We start from the raw sequence: 20,245 nt of genomic DNA, 5'->3' as shown, positions 1-20,245 counted from the left end.
CTCAAAGGGCAGGCATGTAATGCAGGAACGCTAACACAGCTTTGTATTATTATATTTATGACTCTGTGTATTATTTATAATATACTGCATTTCCTGGTCCACGTCAATGCATCCTGGTATCACGCTTACTCCTTTCCTTCAGGCTTACTATTACTATGAATTAAAAGCCACAATTTAAATACATAACAATCGTTTAAAACATTTCTGATTTACAGGAAAAAGCCTACTGTATATTGCAAGTCACACTTGATGACAAAGTAGAAGATGCTATGTGTAAAAGATAATAACCAATTTCTCGACAAATAAATGCACCAAGCAAACACAACATGTGACAAAAGGGCCTTATTGGGTAGGGATGGATTTTAAAGCTGTTAGCCTGATAAGTGGCTGATAATAACAAGGTTTAAATATGAAATGAAAAACAAGCCCAGCTTTTATTATTTCAGTTGTTTTCTATACTTTACACTCTGCAGTGAGTGGGCGGGTTAGTGTGCTATTGTACAGCTACACGGGTGTTATTTATGATATGGAATATAATAAGTTAACTCAGCAGTTACATTTAGATAAAAATGTATCTAATAAAAAGCAGACTTTCATTCTGCAGCATCGACTCACTCTATGATTACGTGTTAAAGACAATAGGATCACTGGATAAATACAAATAAGCAATTTTACATCTGGCTCACAATTTACAGCTTCATAATATTTCATACTGTCACAGCATAAGCGAGGTTACCATCCCTACTTTTCTACAGGGCATTCAGTATTTAGAAAAAGTAATATTTGGAACTCATACAGACTTACTGTAGGAGTGCCAGCAATGGATCGTCATAACTGCCACTTTCCTCAAACCTTTCAGGCATGTAACCCTGGATACCAAGGATGAGTCTTTCACCATTTGTGATAAGATGCATTAAAGTAAGAAAAGAAAGCTAATTCTGAACTCAAACTAGGCTAAAGAAAGCCTTCAACAAACCAGCTCCAAATCTAAGTACGGGAGGCTGCTACTCTCTCCAAATTTAAAAATAAACTTAAAACCTACTTATTTGCTAAAGCGTATATCGTATAATAGCAATAACCTAAAACGGACATGGTCTTGTAGTTTTGGTCACAATCACAGACCATTACACGTGAATGGTCAACACCTCAGACCATTGCAAGAGACCATTACATTCAAAACCTACTTATTTACTAAAGCGTACACCATATAATTGCGATAATTAAAGCGGACAAGCATCCCCTCAGTAGTGGCCGCAAGAACACTACGTGCGCCCAGTACAAGACAAAACCTTGTTTGTAGTGGTAGCATTTGAGCATGGAGGATGGCCGCATGATGTTTAATATTAATATTAACCTAACCACTAGGAACGAGTGTATCATAGTGTATCATGTTTTTTCCTGCAGTCTGTGCCTTCTCCTCGCCCTCCGCTCTCTTTTCTGTTTCAGGTGTCTTGATGCTGGAGCTGGCAATTCCTGGTAGAGGGTTCATGGCTTAACTAGTCTGGGACACTCTGATGGTCTATCCCTCCATCCTGTTCTGATCGCAGTGTTCACTAAACCCCAACCAGTCGAGTCAGATGACTGCCACATTTGAACCTGGTTCTGCCAATGATGTTATAAAACAAAATAAGGAAGTTTTTTCTTCCCACTGTCGCTACATACTAGTTCATGTGGATCTTCTTGGGTTCTTTCTTTCTTACTATGAATCTTATATTGTTAAACGCTTTGAGATTACTTTGTTGAATTCTGCGCTATATAAATAAAGTTGAATTGAATTGAAGTGAATGTATCTGTATCCACTCCAGCCAACTGCAGGTTAGACAAGAGCATGATTGACCACCTGTAGCTTAACATTAGAGCACAGAAGAGGAAGTGTTCACATGCGGTGAGTATTGGGACCTGGATGACTGATGACATCATCAGGTTAACAGTCTGCACAGCAGGTCAGGCTGACATATTACTGATATTAGGTGGCTCTGTTGGGACCTAAGGAAGAGGACTATGCATCTACTTTAGTGGTCTAATGTTTGCAGCTTCACACGGCTGTTCATTTAAATAGTTTGCGACAAAAATATCCCCATGAGTGCATGCTTCAGGAGTTATATATCCATTACATTTGTGCTCAGACAGGTTGTTCTAATGGCATTTAGCATTTAGTAATTTTGTTTCATGGATATCTCATGTGTGTCAGTGGCAGGGTTGGGGTCAATTACATTTTTCAGTTACAATTACGTTTTCAGTTACCCATGTTCAATTACAATTTGATTACGATTAGAGAGACCAGTATTTTTTCCAATTACAATTAAATTAGTATAATTTTATTATCCTGAGAAAGTCAATTACAGTTACATTCTCAATTACAATTTATCACCATTACTGAGCCTGAAATAAATAACCTAATAATAGTTAACGTTCATCTTGTGTTAGCTTTCTGTTAGCATCTCTTATGATAACTGGTCTTAAATCAGCTGTAAAATACACTAATAACAAATATCTAACATCTAATTTCTTTCCTATCTATTGGTTACTTTGTTAGGCTTCGTAATCAATGATAATATAGGCTTTAATATTTTTAGTGCGGGCCTTTTTTAGTGTCAGTATACCCCTCAATTTAATTTTTTTTTAAATGGTAAAATGTGGGAAAGCTTGATATGAAACATATTTTAATAATTGTTAACTACATATGTGTAGAACTGTGCATACTAGAACTGTAACATGGATGCAAAGTTTTGCGTTAAATCATAATTGACATTTTCACAGAATTTTCATGGCAATAACAATTACAAAGTAAATTATCTGAACTCAATTACAATTTAATTACAATTATGACAGCAACAGACTTTTGACAATTACAATTATAATTGCGCCATCACTGTAATTAATTACCAGTTAGGCAATTATGATTATAATTGACCCCAACCCTGGTCAGTGGGTGTCAATTTTTATGTCTTAAATGCTAATACAAGGTATTATTGAACACATGTAAATAAAGTTAATTACATTCAAAATATTTACTTTTTTTTAAAGTTTGGGATTAAAATGAGAGTGGGGCCCACTCTCCTCTGAAAATTAGATAGAAATCCTTCTGCTTTTACTTAATGAGTTTTCATACGTTTTTATCAGAAAAAAATAAAGCAACAAAAGGATTAATAGTTCTGCTGCATTTAAGTTGTTTAGTTGAAGGTGGAATCACGTTAAACATGTAGCTAGCAGAATATTAGGCCTTATTGACTAAAATGTTTGGACAACTATTGGACATTTATAAAATTGATTCTAATTTATACATTTACAACAAATCACAGCAAATATCAGTCGGACATTTGTCACCCTTTAAACCACTATCTGTCGCCCATATTTTCAAAGAGTAGTCAAAGAACTACAAAATGTAAGACGGAGAGGCTTTAAGCAAGTTTTGTCCAAATGCCAGAAAATGTGTTTGGAACTCCAGAAAGAGGCCACAGATGATCCCTCAGAGTCCACTCTTAAGGGTGAGGCAAAAGAGATGGTTCACATCTATAAATACTTTGAAATATTAATAATGACTCCCTCACTTTTAAACCATATATTGAGAATCTTGTAAAGACTAAAGTTTGGTATTTTTTAGTTTTTCTTTTCATGCAAAAAAGCAACTTGTTGCTGCAAATAAACCTGCCTGTGTTGAATTATGGGGATCGTTCAGATATCATTTCTACTGCTCATTGTTTGAAAGTGGTTGGGACTACTTGCCGCTCCTTTTTGTTCAAAACAAATTTTTAAATGTTGATGTATAACTAGGATTTGTGTGCTTCAAATAGACTATAAACTGACTGAGGTACTTTTCTTTGAACTAATTTTCTTTTAAATCCAGATTAAGAGGACCTGGGTGTGATTCCATGACTTGCACTTGCTTTTCTTGATTTGCCTAAATTGTGTTGTTTCTGTTTAACTTATGCATTTCAACTTTTATATAAGTGTATGTGTACTTGCACTTTTGCTGCTGCCTATCTTAGTCAGAACTCTCTGAAAAAAACTTAATCTCAATAGGATTTTCCTGGTTAAATAAAGGTTAAATGAAATGCCATAGAAAACTGTTTCACCCCCCCACTTATGACTTCTCCTTCTCAAAAAGAGGTCAGCTGGTTCTTTCTCAGTCAGAAAGGAAAGAGGAAGGGGAGAGAGTAGCAGGATGGCAATGAAGAGAGGAAGTGAAGAGAGTGCTGCCATTTGTGATAATAAAAGGGAATTCCTGATATAGTGTGGGCTATTAATATTGAACAGGCCACGAATGAGGTGCTCTTGGCTTGCTTGACTGATTCTGTTCAAAAGCTACATATCTGACTTGAAAAATCAGTTTAAACCATACTGCACTTAAAGCACTCTCCGGTAAATTTTGACACAAAATAATGGTATTTTTTTCTAATCTTCACATTACACTTCAAAAACAAGTCACAATGTAAAACTACTGTGAGCGCCGCAATCTAAATTTAAATCTAAAATTGTGAATAGTGTAGAGGAGCCGGAGGAGTTTTGAAACCTTTTTTTGGGACTCAACGATGACTGATGACTGGTGAGGACATTTACAGAGTATCCGCTCATAAATAATTACATGATTACTGCCATCTGTACTCCTATAAATCTTTGGGATTATGCATTTTTATCTTTTAGTCACTGGTAACTTTAAAACCATAAAAAATCTTTTTAAATTGTGTTTTTTTTTTTTTTTAAATCTAGATATTTTTTAATAGAATTACGACAACACTTAGTAGATTAAATTCTATATAATGTGGGTAGATTTAAATATTTGTCCACTGAGCTGAACCGGTGTTGAGCTGGTTTTATGACGCAAGAAAATCCTGAACAAAATGGGCAAAACAAGTAAGGAATATACACATTGTCAGGCTAATGTATTTAGCATTGCTTTTTTATGGTGACAGAGTAATTTTTGTGCAATAATAATAATGATGAAATCACCAACAAACAGCTTGCAAACCTCCAAGGGTTCCTGCAAACTAGTGCGTGAACTTGAGCAGTAATTTAATCTGTGCTTCATTTAAAAAAAAGAAAATTAAGTCTGTTTTTATATTTTTTTCATCTCATCCATGCTGACACTGGGCTCAATATAACACCAGAACCCATGATATCTGCACTCTGAGAGGCAACACTGCTAATCAGTGCATCCCATAGCAACACCGAGGGCTCCAAAGCAACGAATCTTCGCTATGTGGCTCTGTTTATACTTGTGAATTCAGACATTCATCAGATATGCATCATAACTGGGATTCTAAGACCCTGGAGATGGCACGTTAGACTGATATACAGCTTAATTATTGTGGAAATGATGAGAATAACTTGGCTTCATCATCATGGCCATTCTTTATTCTTTCTCTCCAATGAACATCGACGCAGCGCTAACATTTGACGCTCATTAGAGGCTTGGAAAGAAACGTCAAGATAGCTCTTTACTTGGTAGATTTATATAATCCTTACATGGACTCATAATGACATTTATCCAAGGTCTAAGTCAATCCCATCAAACGTAAAAAATCTATGAAGTCAAACAAAAATACATTTTCATTTTGAAACGCGTACACTAAATACATCAGACAGCAAGTGAACATTGTGTTCCAATGGCTGAGGTGATTGATGTAGTAGGATTTCAATGAGTTTGGTGTAACAATGTAGGATGGGTTCAAGGCTGGGTGCAGGAATCAGCACATCTCTGTTAAGATTTTCTTGGCCTCAGTAGTCTGTATCAATCAAAAGATGAGGTGAGGAAAAGCAAACCAGCCAAGGCTACAAAAGTATTGATACATGCTGGGAGCAACATCTAAACTAACACGAGCAGCCTCGCGTAGAATACTAAAACTATTGCTGATATTGGGGAAACAAGTAATTTATTTTATTTAATATTTTTAAAAAGGAGAAGAAGAAAAAATATGTCCCTGCCTAGAGTTACTAGTATATGGAAAAGTGCCTTATCAGTTTAATATGTAGAGAAAATTCAGAAAATGGTTTTATAACAAAAGACATGTCTTGTCTCTTTAAAAACCCAACTTGATTTGAAACAAAATCTACTATTAATCGAGAGCATACGACGAGGCTTGACCAGGCTTCTCTACAGACTTTTATTTTGGAACAAAAACAATCGTCCTCCTGCTTCACGTAACTTTTAACTTTAGAATCAGAGAAAAACAGAAACATTTAAATTGGCACATTAAACAGGTCCTAATGAAATAATTGTTGATTGTTGTATCTTAAACAAGCAAAATCACAAATGTAAATGTCTATTTTCACCTTTATTAGGTTGGCAGCAACAGCAAAACCATAGCTTTAAATAAAAATTGAAAATAAAAAAAATAGATACTGTGTACTTTTAACACTCTTCTCTTAGCCAAAACATCAGCAGCCATTTTGATTTGCAACAAACATTTGCACAATATTTGTCGGGGTGTGTCTCTTTTTTTGGCTGTTAAACAGGCTAAGAACAAATACACACAACATACATATGGTGTACCCAAATACAGTCAATTGTATAACGGTGTAAACGACTAAATAAATAAATACATCATATCTAATAGGCAAATTCTTTTATCTAAAAGTTTCATCAATGCAAGATGACTTGTCAGAACAACAGCTTTGATCTTGGTCAGTGTAAAACAAACACATTAAGACAATATATTCTCTATATTCATTCAGTGGCTGTTGTTTCTTTAAACCCTGCGCCAAGTTACAGAATTAACTTTACCTGCTACACAAACCTACATCAATGCTGTAAATTCTACTTTAATGGAAAAAAATCCAACATTTACATTAAATAACTGCGCTACTTAATTTAATATTCGTATAGAAATCTGTTTTATTTTCTTATATATCTTATGTCACCACAGTATTCAGAATGTACAGCAGTAATTTAAAAACCTATACATCTCATAACTCGACTGCACTAAACTCAAAAGGAGTAGCAAACACAGAAGCTATCAAACACAAGAAGGAATGAAAGGTTTTGAATTCAGTATTTTGAGATTGTGGCTCCCTAGTGTTATTCACAAGAGTATTAGAAATGAGTGTTCTATGAAATCATACATGGAAATGTGAAATAGTAAAAGATGAAGGCAGAAGTCAGCCATTGACAGTGTTTAACTAAGGACCCATTCTCAATTAAAAAGTGAGCAACTTTCAAAACGTATTACAAAGAGCAAAATGTCACAAGGAATGCGTAAAAAGTAGAAAACATAGGGCATTCATGTAGTAAATAAATCTCAGCATTTTTTTTTCTCTGGAATATACATTATCATTAGGCACGTGTACAGAACAATCTGTAATGCAGTCCAAGCTGCATAAAGCAATGTTTCCTACAAAGCTGCTTAGATTTTATGTCAACAAATGTGTTCTCAATTGCATTGACATAAAAAATAAAAAATGTAAGCAAACACCAATATTAAATTAACAATAGAAAAACGTTCCAAGAACCTGAATTGAAACTGATTATAAAGCTATATGCCTCATGCAAAAGTGCAGATAGCTAATAGTATGTAGTAAACCTGACAGATGGTCTGTCTCCAGTGCATGTCTATCAAACCGTGGCTGGAAAAGAAAACGGTCCTTACATTCATCACGAGCAAAAAAACAAAACAAAAAAAAAACCTCATCTTTTGAACATGTTACATGAACATAAAAAAAGCACACATTTAGAGTCTTTCAACCCCAGAGGTCAGAAATTACTTGCTGCAGCTTTAAAAATAAGAAAGGGTTACCTACTACACCATTAGGTAGCCTAAAAATGATCAACAGTACAATATCAAAGAGTAAGTGGGTTTCTTGCACAGACTAATACGCAGTACAATAAGGCTTACACCAGAAAAAAAACACTTCTCTGTGAAAAGATGAGTAAGAAGGAATAGGCAGAACGTGGCTGTCTTCATTTATTACCTAATGACACTGATCGTATCAACAAAGGCATGTACATCATTAAAGGTAAATCGACTGGAATGACTTCAACAATTGTGCACAATTACAATGTAAGAATCAAAAACTAAATTCGGTGTCCCAAAGAGTTTATGGGACAATTAAATACTTAACTGTACCACAATTACACATTAAATTGTTGTAAATACTCTGCTCCTCCATATTAAAAAAAGGATCTTGGGCCCCTATATTGAGAGGAGATAAGTTACTGATAGCATTCGATGTATGCATAGCTGTAGATGTAATTTATCAACCTCCACCCAAATCTGATCTAATTAAATTAATCAAATTACACTACACATGGTTAAACACACATTTTCTAAATAATCCTCCTCCCTTTTAGTTTGTAAGTAGTGTAAAAGCAACGACCAGTCAATATTTTTAAAGCCATCTTTAAAGGGCTTGCTTAAGCAGCAATGTACTGCAAAATTATCTAATTATTAATTTGGGATATTAAAATCATTTGAATAATTATATAACTAAAAGGGACATTTTAATTAGCAGGTTATGTTGAATATTCACAATCCAGTAAGCAAGGCCCTCCATTAACACTGAAAGGAGGTTGCAACATTAATTTTCTTGGTAGAAACGGCAGTCAGGAGCACTAGTGCATGAAAATGTTAGCAGAAATGTTGCAGCACAGTAAAATCAAGGACATCCTATACAGAGCTGATGGGCAGTTTTCCATGCGTATAGATGGATTTTGTTTAAAAACATAACACTGTGGCTCTGCTGAAAGTGTGAAATTTTGTTCTAATTATAACAGAAGGTTGTTTAATGCTCAGCCAAATTCCTTAATCAAAATCTAAACTGTGAGAGTTTACTCAAAAATGGCTATCATTTAAATGGTTGTCAGTATGAAAGCTTTTCCAGTGGTCCTCAAAGCGATATGTTGTTTACTTTGTGATTTTGGTGTAAATTAAAAAAAAAAAAAACAAAAAAAACCCCACAACCAACTTTTCTTCTATCCTCTGACACAGAGGAGTAAATGTAATTTGCTTTTTTTTTCTAATTAGTTGATGTAGAAAATAATTAAGGCAGATATTTCATGTGCGTTGTTATTAATAAAATGACAGATGTCTGTTTGTATGCTATAATATAATGTAACATAATGTAACAGTCATACTAAGCATTACCAAACAAATTAACAGTAATTGATGTCCTACATATATAACAAGACTCCAATAACATGATCAATTTAGTTATGAGAGAAAATAGATAAGATTCTTATATCAAATACAGATTTGCGTTCTGTTGACATCTGTCCTGATGCATGATGGTGAAGGGTAAAGGATGGAAAAGCTTCTTTAGTTTCATCAGATAAAACCAATCACCGAGTGCCCTATTTTAAACACCTGTTTACACACCGCACTTATCTCCTTGAAAATCCTGCAATATGATAAACTGTTGATTGGATTTTTGTCATCAATACAATGTCAATGATGTTGGTAGAAAAAGCTGTTGCAATGAGATCTATTTTCCATTTGGCTTAGACAACAAGCTGCTCAACTGGTGAAGATTTCAAATTTCCCCATTCATGTTTCCCATGTGTATTCTACTCATGTAAAGTCATCCTTTCAGATAGAGCACGAGTTTGCTCTCTTCCGTGGTTTTGGCTCCCGAAAGTCACGGTCATCTGCAGCACAGTGGCTGAAGGAGCAAATAGTCTGTGACAGCCTACGCATGCCGAGGCGGAACACGCTATTAGACAAGCTGTAGATGACACAGTTACAAAAGCTGTTGCTGATGGCCAGCCAGGTGGTGATGAAGGAGAGGGCAGGACTGTCCAGCACATGAGAGCTTTCTAGTAAAAAATAAATGATGTAGGGCAGCCACAGCATGTAAAATACACTGGTAATGCGAAAGAGCACCATAGCATAGCGTCGGTCAGGTCCGTGACCGCTGTGATGACCGCCGCTACCCTCACCAGCCTCCATCTCCTGACTCGGGAAACGTGCTCGTCGTTCACTTATCTCCCTGTTGTGTTGCTGGCAAATGCGAAAGATGTGGTAATAGGTAAAACAGACCACAAGAGCAGCAGGTGCATAAAGCAAGCACACCACAAAGCCTGTAAATAGGGCAGAGGTAGGCCAAGAGTGAGCACACCACTCAAAAATATCCCCATGGTAGCCTGGCTTACCCCAACCAAAAAAGGAAGGTAGAAAAACAAGGCTAGAGTAGACCCAGATGAGGGTGATGCAGCCTCGTAGTCGGCATGGGGTCACCAGCTGATTATACGACAGTGGCTGAGTTATGGCCAGGTAGCGGTCCACACTGATACAGGCCAAGCAGGCCATTGAAACACTCTTCAGAACGGAGATGACATAGCTGAAAACCTGGCATGTGACTGGCTCCTGGACTCCTGCTGGGTAGTGAAGCAAAGACAGGGTGGGCACTAGGCAACTTAGTCCCACCAGCAGGTCAGCATAGGCCATGGTTTGGATGAAGTAACTGGTAGTGTAGTGGTGCAGGAGAGGAGCGCAATGAAACACAAAGATCACCGTAAGGTTTCCTGCGATGATGAGTACAGTCAGAAGAACAATGACGGCAGTCTCCAGAATACAGGCCTCGACTCCTTTGTTTAGTCCCCAGCCCAGAGGACAGGAGTGGTTAGAGGTTTGACTTGGAAAGAAATCTCCATGGCTGCTGTTGGCTGTGAGCACCGATTCCGTCGTCAGTCCAGACCTGTTCATTGTTCTGGGTGCTATCCAGGTGGGTCAGGTTTACGTCGTGGCACCCATTAGGCAGCTGGCCTGAAACTGGAGAACTGCCCGTCTCCCTCCTGCTCTTCAGCCGGCGACTGCAGCCTCCCTCAGTTCCCAAAACTCAATAGCTTGTGTAGTACACTCGAGATCCTGTTCACCTTACTCTCACATAGCTGTGTCTCAATCAAATGAGCACTGACTGAAAGAAAATCAATAGCGCCTCTGGCAGGGTAGGACATCCCGTTCAGATCTCCTTTCCTGTGAAACATGGTTTGTAGAAATAGTGTGTCTGGAACTATCAGGATTACAGAGGAGGGGGGAGCAGTGTACCAGGGAGTATGAGCAGAATTCAGAAGGGCAGAGGGCACGAAGATAAGAAGGATGAAACCTTGCAAGGTGCCTTACCCTCTCTTTACAGAAACAAGCATCTTGCTCAAATTTCACACTAGGAAAAAATGATCTGCAGAGAGTAAAAGCAGCTTTGCATGAAGGGTACACTTAGTGAATAATTCCATCCATTTTGAAAATAAATCAACCCCTCAGAACAATCCAAAGCTCATCTTTATAAGGGACAGAAGTGTGTTTATTGTGTAACAGTAGGCTCCCCTTATGTATGTGCTCCTCTCGTCAGTGTCTGGAGCCCATGTATGCCAAGCTATTGTCCAAATCAAAACACAGACACATACTAGAACAACATGGGGATCTCCGCAAAAGATAATGTCACAGCTCTCACAGCACACATGGCGATCAGGGAAAATGTGTTTTTACAAGGCATCCCTGGACAGAATGATGCTTTTAAAAAAAATCTGTCAGAATGAGCTCAGCCAAAAAAAGTTTATATCCACACGTGCAAACTTGCCTCTCAGTGCCCTGGACTGCAAGTTGAAGGCAGCCAAAAGAGACAATTTTAAAGTCCAGCAGGTGATAAAAGAGTCCGGTATTGAGATTCTAATGCAGACGCGTGAAAGGACTCTCCAGGAGCATGAAAGGAGGGCTGAATAATTTAGCTCCTCCCACGTCGACTCCTTGGCAATCCTGTGGCAGACACTTGCAAAAAAAAAAGGGGCTCAATCAGCTTCTAACTTATCCACTAAACCTGTGACATGCCTTTTCCTTAACCACTGTGGAGCACCAGCTGTGACTGGAAGGGTTTAATACTTCCCCTCCTTCATGCATCCATTGATTGTCTAACTTGCCTTGGTACTTTACTGTAGGTATGTACTTGAATCGGTTGTAGTCGTATGGGCTCCTCTACAGCCTACCACACAATTCCTCTCTGACTCCTTCTGTCACCCTGGACAAAAACGCTGGCAGGGAAACAAAAGTGGATGCTGCTCTAGAAAAATAGAGAAAAGATCAAGTCCCAGTTGGAGTCTTTCGTCTACAGATGATTCCTTTCACTTTCAAAGGACAGATCAATCCACTGATTCACACAGAAATCCTTAGATCCTAGCAGAAGGATTGTAATACATATATCCAGGCAGCAAGTAAAAAGCAGGTAGGTGAGGGAAAAAAAAAAAAAAAAAAGATAATGGCGTTGATGAAAATTAGTTAAATCAGCAGCAAAGAAAGAAAGCGAGAGGATGAGGAGTCCCTCAGCCCTGGTGCAGTGAGGAGAGATGCTGTGACTGGTTTACACTTCCCTCCCTTCTCTCACAATCTCCCTCTGTTAAACACTGGAGACTCACTCTCTCTCTCTCTCTCTCTCTCTCTCTCTCTCTCTCTCTCTCTCTCTCTCTCTCTCTCTCTCTCTCTCTCTCTCTCTCTCTCTCTCTCTCTCTCTCTCTCTCTCTCTCTCTCTCTCTCTCTCTCTCTCTCTCTCTCTCTCTCTCTCTCTCTCTCTCTCTCTCTCTCTCTCTCTCTCTCTCTCAGCTTTGACTCATCCTCTCCCACAGCTGCACCTGAGGTTCTATGCCACATTGTGCCATTTCAGACTATCGTTCCCCAGAGGCCATTTTTGATACAATTTGACATACCTTTGAACTTTTAGCATATACAATATACAATCTTAAATTAAGTTCTTTCCTTCTCTCTACTTGTTTGCCATTTCATCTTCTTTTCCACAATTCCACTTCAGCTTTTTTCAATCAGAAATGTTTACAAGTATACATAAATATTTATCTATAGGTAGAGAAAATGCATTTAAATTCAAAAGATGATGAATACGTCAAAACAAATAATTGAAGTTAATTTGGCTATGCAAAGAGGGAAGCTTGATAGAAAAATGTTAGGATATGCAAATGTTGCCAAAATGTCCTAAAAAAACGATTCACTCAACTCCCGATACGATTTGATTCACGATACTGGGTTCACGATACGATTCTCACGATTTATTTTACAAAATGAGACTGTAGACAAATTATTTTTTGGGGAAAAACACTAGAAAATACTGTACTGTTTTCCTTTTATTTTTCATTGTCAAAAGAATTCCTTGATAAACTATTCAAAACAATGCAATTTAACTAAAAATAAATCTTGAATGAAATAAATAGAGGAATAATACAAATGAAAATGAAGCCTATTAATTTAAATTCTGGTTCTATAATAAACAATGCAAAACTGCATAACAGTTCTTTTTCTTTTTAAAAGTGCAACTGAAAATGTATTTTGTGCCTTAACAATTGGACTTTAAAAAAAAAAAAAAACCGTGATTGCACTGATTTACGTCGTATTTATTTGGACCAGCAGAGGGCGCTGGTAACACAGTGGTCGGTTGGCATGCAGATATCTTGCAGTGAAGAAGAGAAGCTATGCTAGCAGACAGAGCTAATAGAAAAACGTGACTTTTACAGATATTCAAGTAATATTACATATATTCTTTCGGTGCTAAAGGGGTAATGAATCATTTATTAACATATTTAAGAGTAGAAGGCGGCCAGGAAGAAAGTATTAGCAGACTCCGCCAGCCGCCTACACTTGTGGATAGCGGTTAAAAAAAGTACTGCGATTCAATTTTCAGAAAATTGATATCAACCGTGATACCTATGAATCGATTTTTAACTGCCTTGCGATTAATCGTTACATCCCTACTAATGACCAAACTTCGTAGCCAAACTACATGAGTGAGTTAGTAAATTAAATTAAAGTATGATCTACATTGAGTTCAATACCGACTCTAGTGAAACAGCGGGTTAGTGAGCAATTACACGGACAGTTAAAACGGACGGTTTATACAATGGTAAACTTGTCGGCCAAAGACTCACCAGTGGTTGACTGTTTCAAATGATTGTCTATTCAGAGAGCCCCCGTTTTTGAGACGCTGACGATAGCATGGCACAGTGATGGAAACGGAGGAGGAAATGGACTCGGTGACCCCCAATTTAAAGGAAGTTTGGATCACGGGAATAATTTTAAATAACCATGAAATATTAACTTAAATAACTTCTAGCAGTACAGTAATATTGACTTTCTTTTTTAAACCCAAACAAACTGCGACACAGTGACGTCATGACCCGGTGACCCAGAACCGGAAGTAGCACGTTCAATAACGCGCTCAATACTGAGAGGGAGCCATAATATTAAAATTAAAATGAACGTTTTGCAACACCAACATACTCCAAAATAAACACACTTACGGTATTTGGAAGCCGTTGACAAAGTTTCGGATCAGACAGATGCCGCGTCGGGGAGATATTCGCTCCACACGCACGCATGTCTACTCATGCATATACATGAAGGCCTCAAAACAGCCTGTTTTGAAAAGTGGTCTGAAAGTGACTTTTCAGAAGGCTAAAACTCCGCAAAACAGCCGAGTTTGGGAAAATAAACCTCAAATATTATGTTGTTGGGGTTCTTAGAACAAATTCAGATAGGTGAAGAATAGCATAATACTGGACCTTTAACATAAATAAAGCCTTTATCATTCTTTTTCACTCAATAATTTGTTCACACACAAACTCACCACTACCATCAACAAAGCTCTAATCTTTCCTTGGGAGTAACTGTGTTCAATATTCTGCCCAAGGACAATGATACAGATTTGTTGAACCAGGGGGACCAGTTTCTACCCCGTTGATTAGAAGGCACACCTGGTATAAAACCAGAGTCATGGTCATAAAATTAGAGAATTACAATGCAGTTTATCGTTCCAAAATCTGTGAAATAAAACCTTGTTGCAGTAGCCTGTGCACATTTGTCTTTGGCAGAGGTTGAAGGCAATTTACAACATTTTCCCCCAGGTTGCATGGATGGAAAATGAGCACCAAAATTCTCAGTTGCAGGAGAAATATCCCATCATGAAACAGCATGAAATGCCTTCATTTTACTGTGCAGGGTCACAGGTGTCTGCTGGTCATTCACACAGAGACAGACAAACACATTCACAGCTGTTCCCTGGAGAAGCACTTTAGGGACTACAATCAACCTAACCGACATGGTTTCGGATGGTGGGAAGAAGCTGGGAAACAGGCACAAAGAGAACATGCAAACTCCTCACAAAAAGGTTCCAAGTCTTTTCTGCTTTGCCATGCTGCTAGCTATATATTGTGTGTTTAAGGACATTGAATTCTCAAATTTAGATTTTGGTTCCTTTTGTTTTATTACTCTTTAAAAAATATTCTCTACTTGGTAAATACTTGACAACGTATTTAAATTCTTGTTAAAATGAACATCACCAATATGTTACAACACTACAAAATATACAGTTAGTTGCTACATGTATTTATATTTCATTAATTGTTAACAAAGATGAGTTAACCAAACCGTAAAAAGGATTTTTGTTTTTGTAATTTTAGAACAGAAAGGGTTAAAAAAACATCAAGTGGGACAGTTATGTCGCATGAAGGCAGCCAGTCAATGAAGTTCTCCTATCACACTGCTCTTTGCCTTTAGAGGTGGACACAGATGAAAAACATGACCAGAAGGCCACAGTTAATAATTCATTCTGCTCCAAAACAAAGCCAGCGGGGCCACTTGGAAACAAAGGTGGAGGCTGATTCACCTTTAGCTGCTTCCCAGCATCCCACCCTCCTGCACCCCGTAGCTCCTGCTGAGTGCAGTCTCACCAGCAAGACATTAATATGAAGCGGGGTTTTTACGCTAAAAGTGGCCGGCTCATGTCAGTGTCTAAAGAAACGTGAGACTAACTCAGTGAACACAATTTTTCATCATACTGGAATTGGGTTATTTTGGCTAAAATTGCAAGATATAACACAATGTTTTGAATAGATGTTTGTAGCCCCAGAGCTGATCAAAAAATAAAAAGAAGAATACATAAATGACAAAATATCCTAATTTAATAATCACATTGATAACAATAATTACTATTGTACGTGAATGCGCTTGACTTCAGTCAAGTAGCCAATAGTAACGCCCGAAACAGCTCATGGAGCACTCTGTTTGTTGAAAGGGTAAAATTTTAGTTTAAGGAATGCATTAGTAACATATTGGCTCTTAATTAGTCAACATTAAGCATGTATTAATGCCTTATTAAGTACTTATAAATGCCTTATTCTTATTAATGCCTTATTATACACTTAATGGCAGTCTCACAGTCCAAACAGGGTTAGGGTTAAAGTTAACCCTAGCATGTTGAGATCTTAATTCATTTAACTTCCTTACTTACTACTACTAAGTAATAATTCTGAGGTTATTGAGGGAAAACTCTTAGTTAATGATTTACTGGTTGTATAATAAGGCCATGCAGAATAAGGCATTAATAAGTACTTAATAATGACTAATTAAGAGTCAATATGTTACTAATTTGCATGCTAATAAGCAACTAATTAATGGTTAATAAGTGTTCCCTAAACTAAAGTGTTACCGTAGAAAAATCTCTGATTGGCTGAAATCCAGCGCCATGCTCCTGGATTTATGAATGTCTTATACAGGGCCAAGAGAAGGAGAAGAGATTCACTGAAACACTTTGGATTACAATATGCTCAAAAACGATTATAGATTTCTGACCAAATGAAGCCAAAAAAAAAAAAAAAAAAAAAAAAAAAAAAAAAACTTACATACTGCAACTTTAACATTTATGCATATTTCTTTTTAGTGATTTCATACTGTTGGTGTGTATGTGGTGTGTTTCATTGTGTGAGGGCGTAGCTATAATGGGATCCTTTAACTTGGCCATTTTATGGTGCAGATGTGCACCAAGAAGAATAAGACATGTTGGGTAAAGGAAGAGACAATGTTAAGTCCAAGGACTCCAATCCCTGTCTGCCATTCCAGTCCCTGGATAAGACCAAAGACCAACAATGTTTTCCTGCACATAGCATTCCTGTCATACATCTTATGACATCCTAATTAATCCAAGCCATATGACAATGAATGTTGTTCATCATAAAGAGCTTTTTTTTAGGTTTACCTTCAAAATACCCAACAGAAATGTCCTTAATTAAGACAAATCTGTTTTACCTACTATTATTAACACACTATCTGAGGCTTTGTTGGTTCTCATTTACATTATTTAATAATGTGATAGTAAAGTAAAAACGACATTGCTATAAATTATAATAAGTGTGTTAAAATGACCTTTCTGTAACACATTGTCACTACACATACACGTTACCCGGTTTAATTGTAAAGAGGAGCTAAAGGTCGTCATCGTCACTTAATCTCACATTGTACTTACAACTATTTTTGCTCATGTAAAAGAATAAAATAATCTACATAGGTCATGACTACATTTTAGATTGCAGCAGCTCATGTGTGCGTTGATTTCATTGCAAACAATAGCAACCTTCATCAAATTTGTATCTGGTTCATATCAATAACATGACGCTTAAATATTCTGATCAAATGCATTTGTTTGAGGTAAAAAAGATTTAAATGCATTTAAAGATATTCTATATCAAGTACCTTCGTATATACACTTAAAACTCTAAATCTCTTACTCTAAATATATTAAAATTTATGTTTTGCCCTGTTATTTATTATAGCCCTGCATACAATTTCAAAGTATTTATATTTTAAATTTATTCATAATATTCAGGCAAACTTTGCCCGATGATGCCAATTTTATGAAATTTAATGCAGTGAAAATCCTTATCTGTCATTGACCCATCTTATAACCATATAATGGAAATGGGGTGTGTTTAGGGTATGTATGTCTTAATTGAAATTTAGAATGTCTTTAAACAAAATTATAGTAATAGCAGATAAATTAAATATCAAACTACACCTTTGTGAATATGGTAAAAATGTTTTTAGTTTACATTTATTTATTTAGGACCCTGTACGATTCAAGAATGTATAGAAAGAAGCTGTATTATAAGGCTAAGAGGCTATGTTAATATACTGTACAAGGTGTACAAGAGCACAACTTTATGACAGGATTTGAAAATAAAGCTTCTGCTAAGACCGCGTATCAATAATCCCGATTGATTATTGGTTTGTACTTAATCGTATTTGAATGCTGGTGGATGATAAATAATTTAAAAATCTTGAAAATCTCGACATTCTGCTTTTAGAACATTTTAAGCTTTTGTCAGTTTTTTTTATCAATGATGTAAAGTTTCCTGAAGCAGGGGATTAAAAAGCTGCATGTCTTTTAATGCTGCCCTGTTGGTTTCCTACTGGGGAAATACGTGAATAGGAGCTGTAGGGCCGCATTATGGAGACACACAGCGACAGGAGAAGGAAAGGGTGCTGTGAATAGACCTATATTGTTAAAAGAGGAGACTAGAACTGGTAATGCCCAGCCATATTGTGTAAATGCAGTGGAGCTGGGGATGACATAAAAACAGCTTTAAGATAATGCATTTAAGGCCTCTATAGTAAATGACATGATTAGCGATAGGTCTAATAAAACGCAATTATGACTATTACCGTAGATTAAATCTTCAGTGTGCGAGTTTCTGTTGATCTGCTAATGAAGTACATTAGAGGATTAACACTTCCTTCATCCTCTATTTATAAAAATCCCTTTAAAAGGCCACTTGGAGGCAAATTGGCTATTCCACCCCCAGTGGTCAAAAGTTTCCATTACAGTTTTTCCAAATTCATTCTAAAAAATACAATTCTTAATATAATGTACATAATATACAAATATTTTAAGTGCCATAAAACACAGTGACTATACAAAATATGATAAAATGATCCCAAACCTTTGAGACTTTAGGTTGGCTCTTCTTCTGTTGAGCAATTGTTCTTCACAATGTAAAAGGTGGAAGTGACACTGCGCCCAGCAGTTCATGTATGGTATTGCAGCAAAAATGAAGCCAAAAGCAGCCGCCGGCCTGATTTTATCATTAATTTACAGCATTAAACAATGCGTCGATGCAAATTTTTGTAGTCAACATTATCAATTATGTTACATTATTGTATAAGTTACACATTGTGGTTGGTGTGACTCTCGAGACGTCTATATATTTAATTCTATTTTTTTCTTTTGACTCCCCTTCCTGGCAAGAGTTCAAATCTCAAACTCCACCTATGGTTTTAATGTTTCTAATAGGTGTACATGAGGTCCCATCCATGTGTCTTCTATCTGCTCAAAATAACTGAATCCAGTCTTACCTAGGGCACAAGACAGAGGACACCTTTCACAGATCACCAGACAATTAAAGGGTAAACACACAAGCAAAAAAAAAAAGTACAATTCATGGGCTCCAGTTTCTACACCTCCATGTTTTTGGACTACTGATAGGCTACCCATAAGTAAAGAATGACACCACTTAATTGGTCTTGTTGTCATCAAATGCACAATCCTCCAGCTTGTATATATATGCAGCTATTAATGAAATATTAACTCCCACAAACATTTATTTTACCAAAGTGGCTGCACTCATTGCCAGAAGGCTGAAAACGTACAAGAAGAAATTCAAGAGTGGCTGGCCACCTACCTAGACTCCAATTATCCAAATCTCAAGCGCTTAATTAACTAAAGCAGAATGCTGAGGCGAAGGTGAAGAGGCCACACAGTCATCATGGAGACAACTTGAAGCAAAGAGAAGTCCACAGACCCTTACAGTTACCATGGCAGCCTATCTCATGTACATTGCCATGAGACAGGCTGTCTGGATGTAGGTTAACTGCTGTGGGTGTTGTATTATTCCAAGCTGGCTCCATGGCTGATGCTACCTTTGATTGTATAAGCACAGTAAATGTCAGCACTAAGCTGGCACCTAGGCCAGAGCTTGACACAGACTGTTTGCAATGACAATGATTATTATACCATGAATGAAAAAAAAAAAAAAGAATTAAAAAAGTTTTATTTGTTAAAAGGTTCCCTAGTAAAAACATTAAGAATTTAAATGACTATGGAGTAATGTTTACAGCATCACTTGTGTTTTATGTAATACCAAAAAAAAACAAAAAAAACCCCTGAACATTCTTTAAAAAAAACTTTCATCTCAAAATTTTAGGGTGTTTAAGCTAGGGTGAATCTTGCGACTGCTACGGCTAATCTCTCTTGAAGTCGGGGACGTAGCTGTCAAAGCCACAGGTATCTTTAAGTAAGTTGCTACAGCTGAGTACTCACCATTTGACAGCTACAGCAATGTGAGTACTGTGTGAGTGTCTCAATCTTGTCAAAATGTCATTTAAAAGGACCAGAAAGGAGTATAATAGCAACTTAATATCAAACTAGTTTGTAAATGGTAAATGGACTGGATTTATATAGTACTTTATCCCCACAATGAAGTAGTCTCAGA

At 36.9% G+C, this 20,245-nt stretch overlaps 2 protein-coding genes across 3 annotated transcripts in view; both read right to left on the bottom strand.

Moving 5' to 3' along the window:
- rabgap1l (RAB GTPase activating protein 1-like) overlaps positions 1–20,245 on the bottom strand; it is a 115,676-nt gene that overhangs the window by 51,750 nt on the left and 43,681 nt on the right. The gene's annotated exons all lie outside the window — the stretch shown is intronic.
- Positions 6,257–12,146, bottom strand: gpr52 (G protein-coupled receptor 52). Its single transcript, XM_028445670.1, has one exon. The coding sequence runs from the start codon at positions 10,635–10,637 to the stop codon at positions 9,522–9,524; it is 1,116 nt and encodes a 371-aa protein (XP_028301471.1). The 5' UTR covers positions 10,638–12,146; the 3' UTR covers positions 6,257–9,521.

The sequence above is a fragment of the Gouania willdenowi genome, chromosome 4, assembly GCF_900634775.1.
Source record: "Gouania willdenowi chromosome 4, fGouWil2.1, whole genome shotgun sequence".
In the NCBI taxonomy this organism is placed as follows: Eukaryota; Metazoa; Chordata; class Actinopteri; order Blenniiformes; family Gobiesocidae; genus Gouania; species Gouania willdenowi.
Note: the sequence above shows the minus strand (reverse complement) of the source record. Positions and strands in the feature narration are given on the sequence as shown.

Coding starts and splice junctions, on each gene's coding strand:
- gpr52 (XM_028445670.1), bottom strand. CDS start 10,637: ATGAACAGGTCTGGACTGACGACGGAATCGGTGCTCACAGCCAACAGC.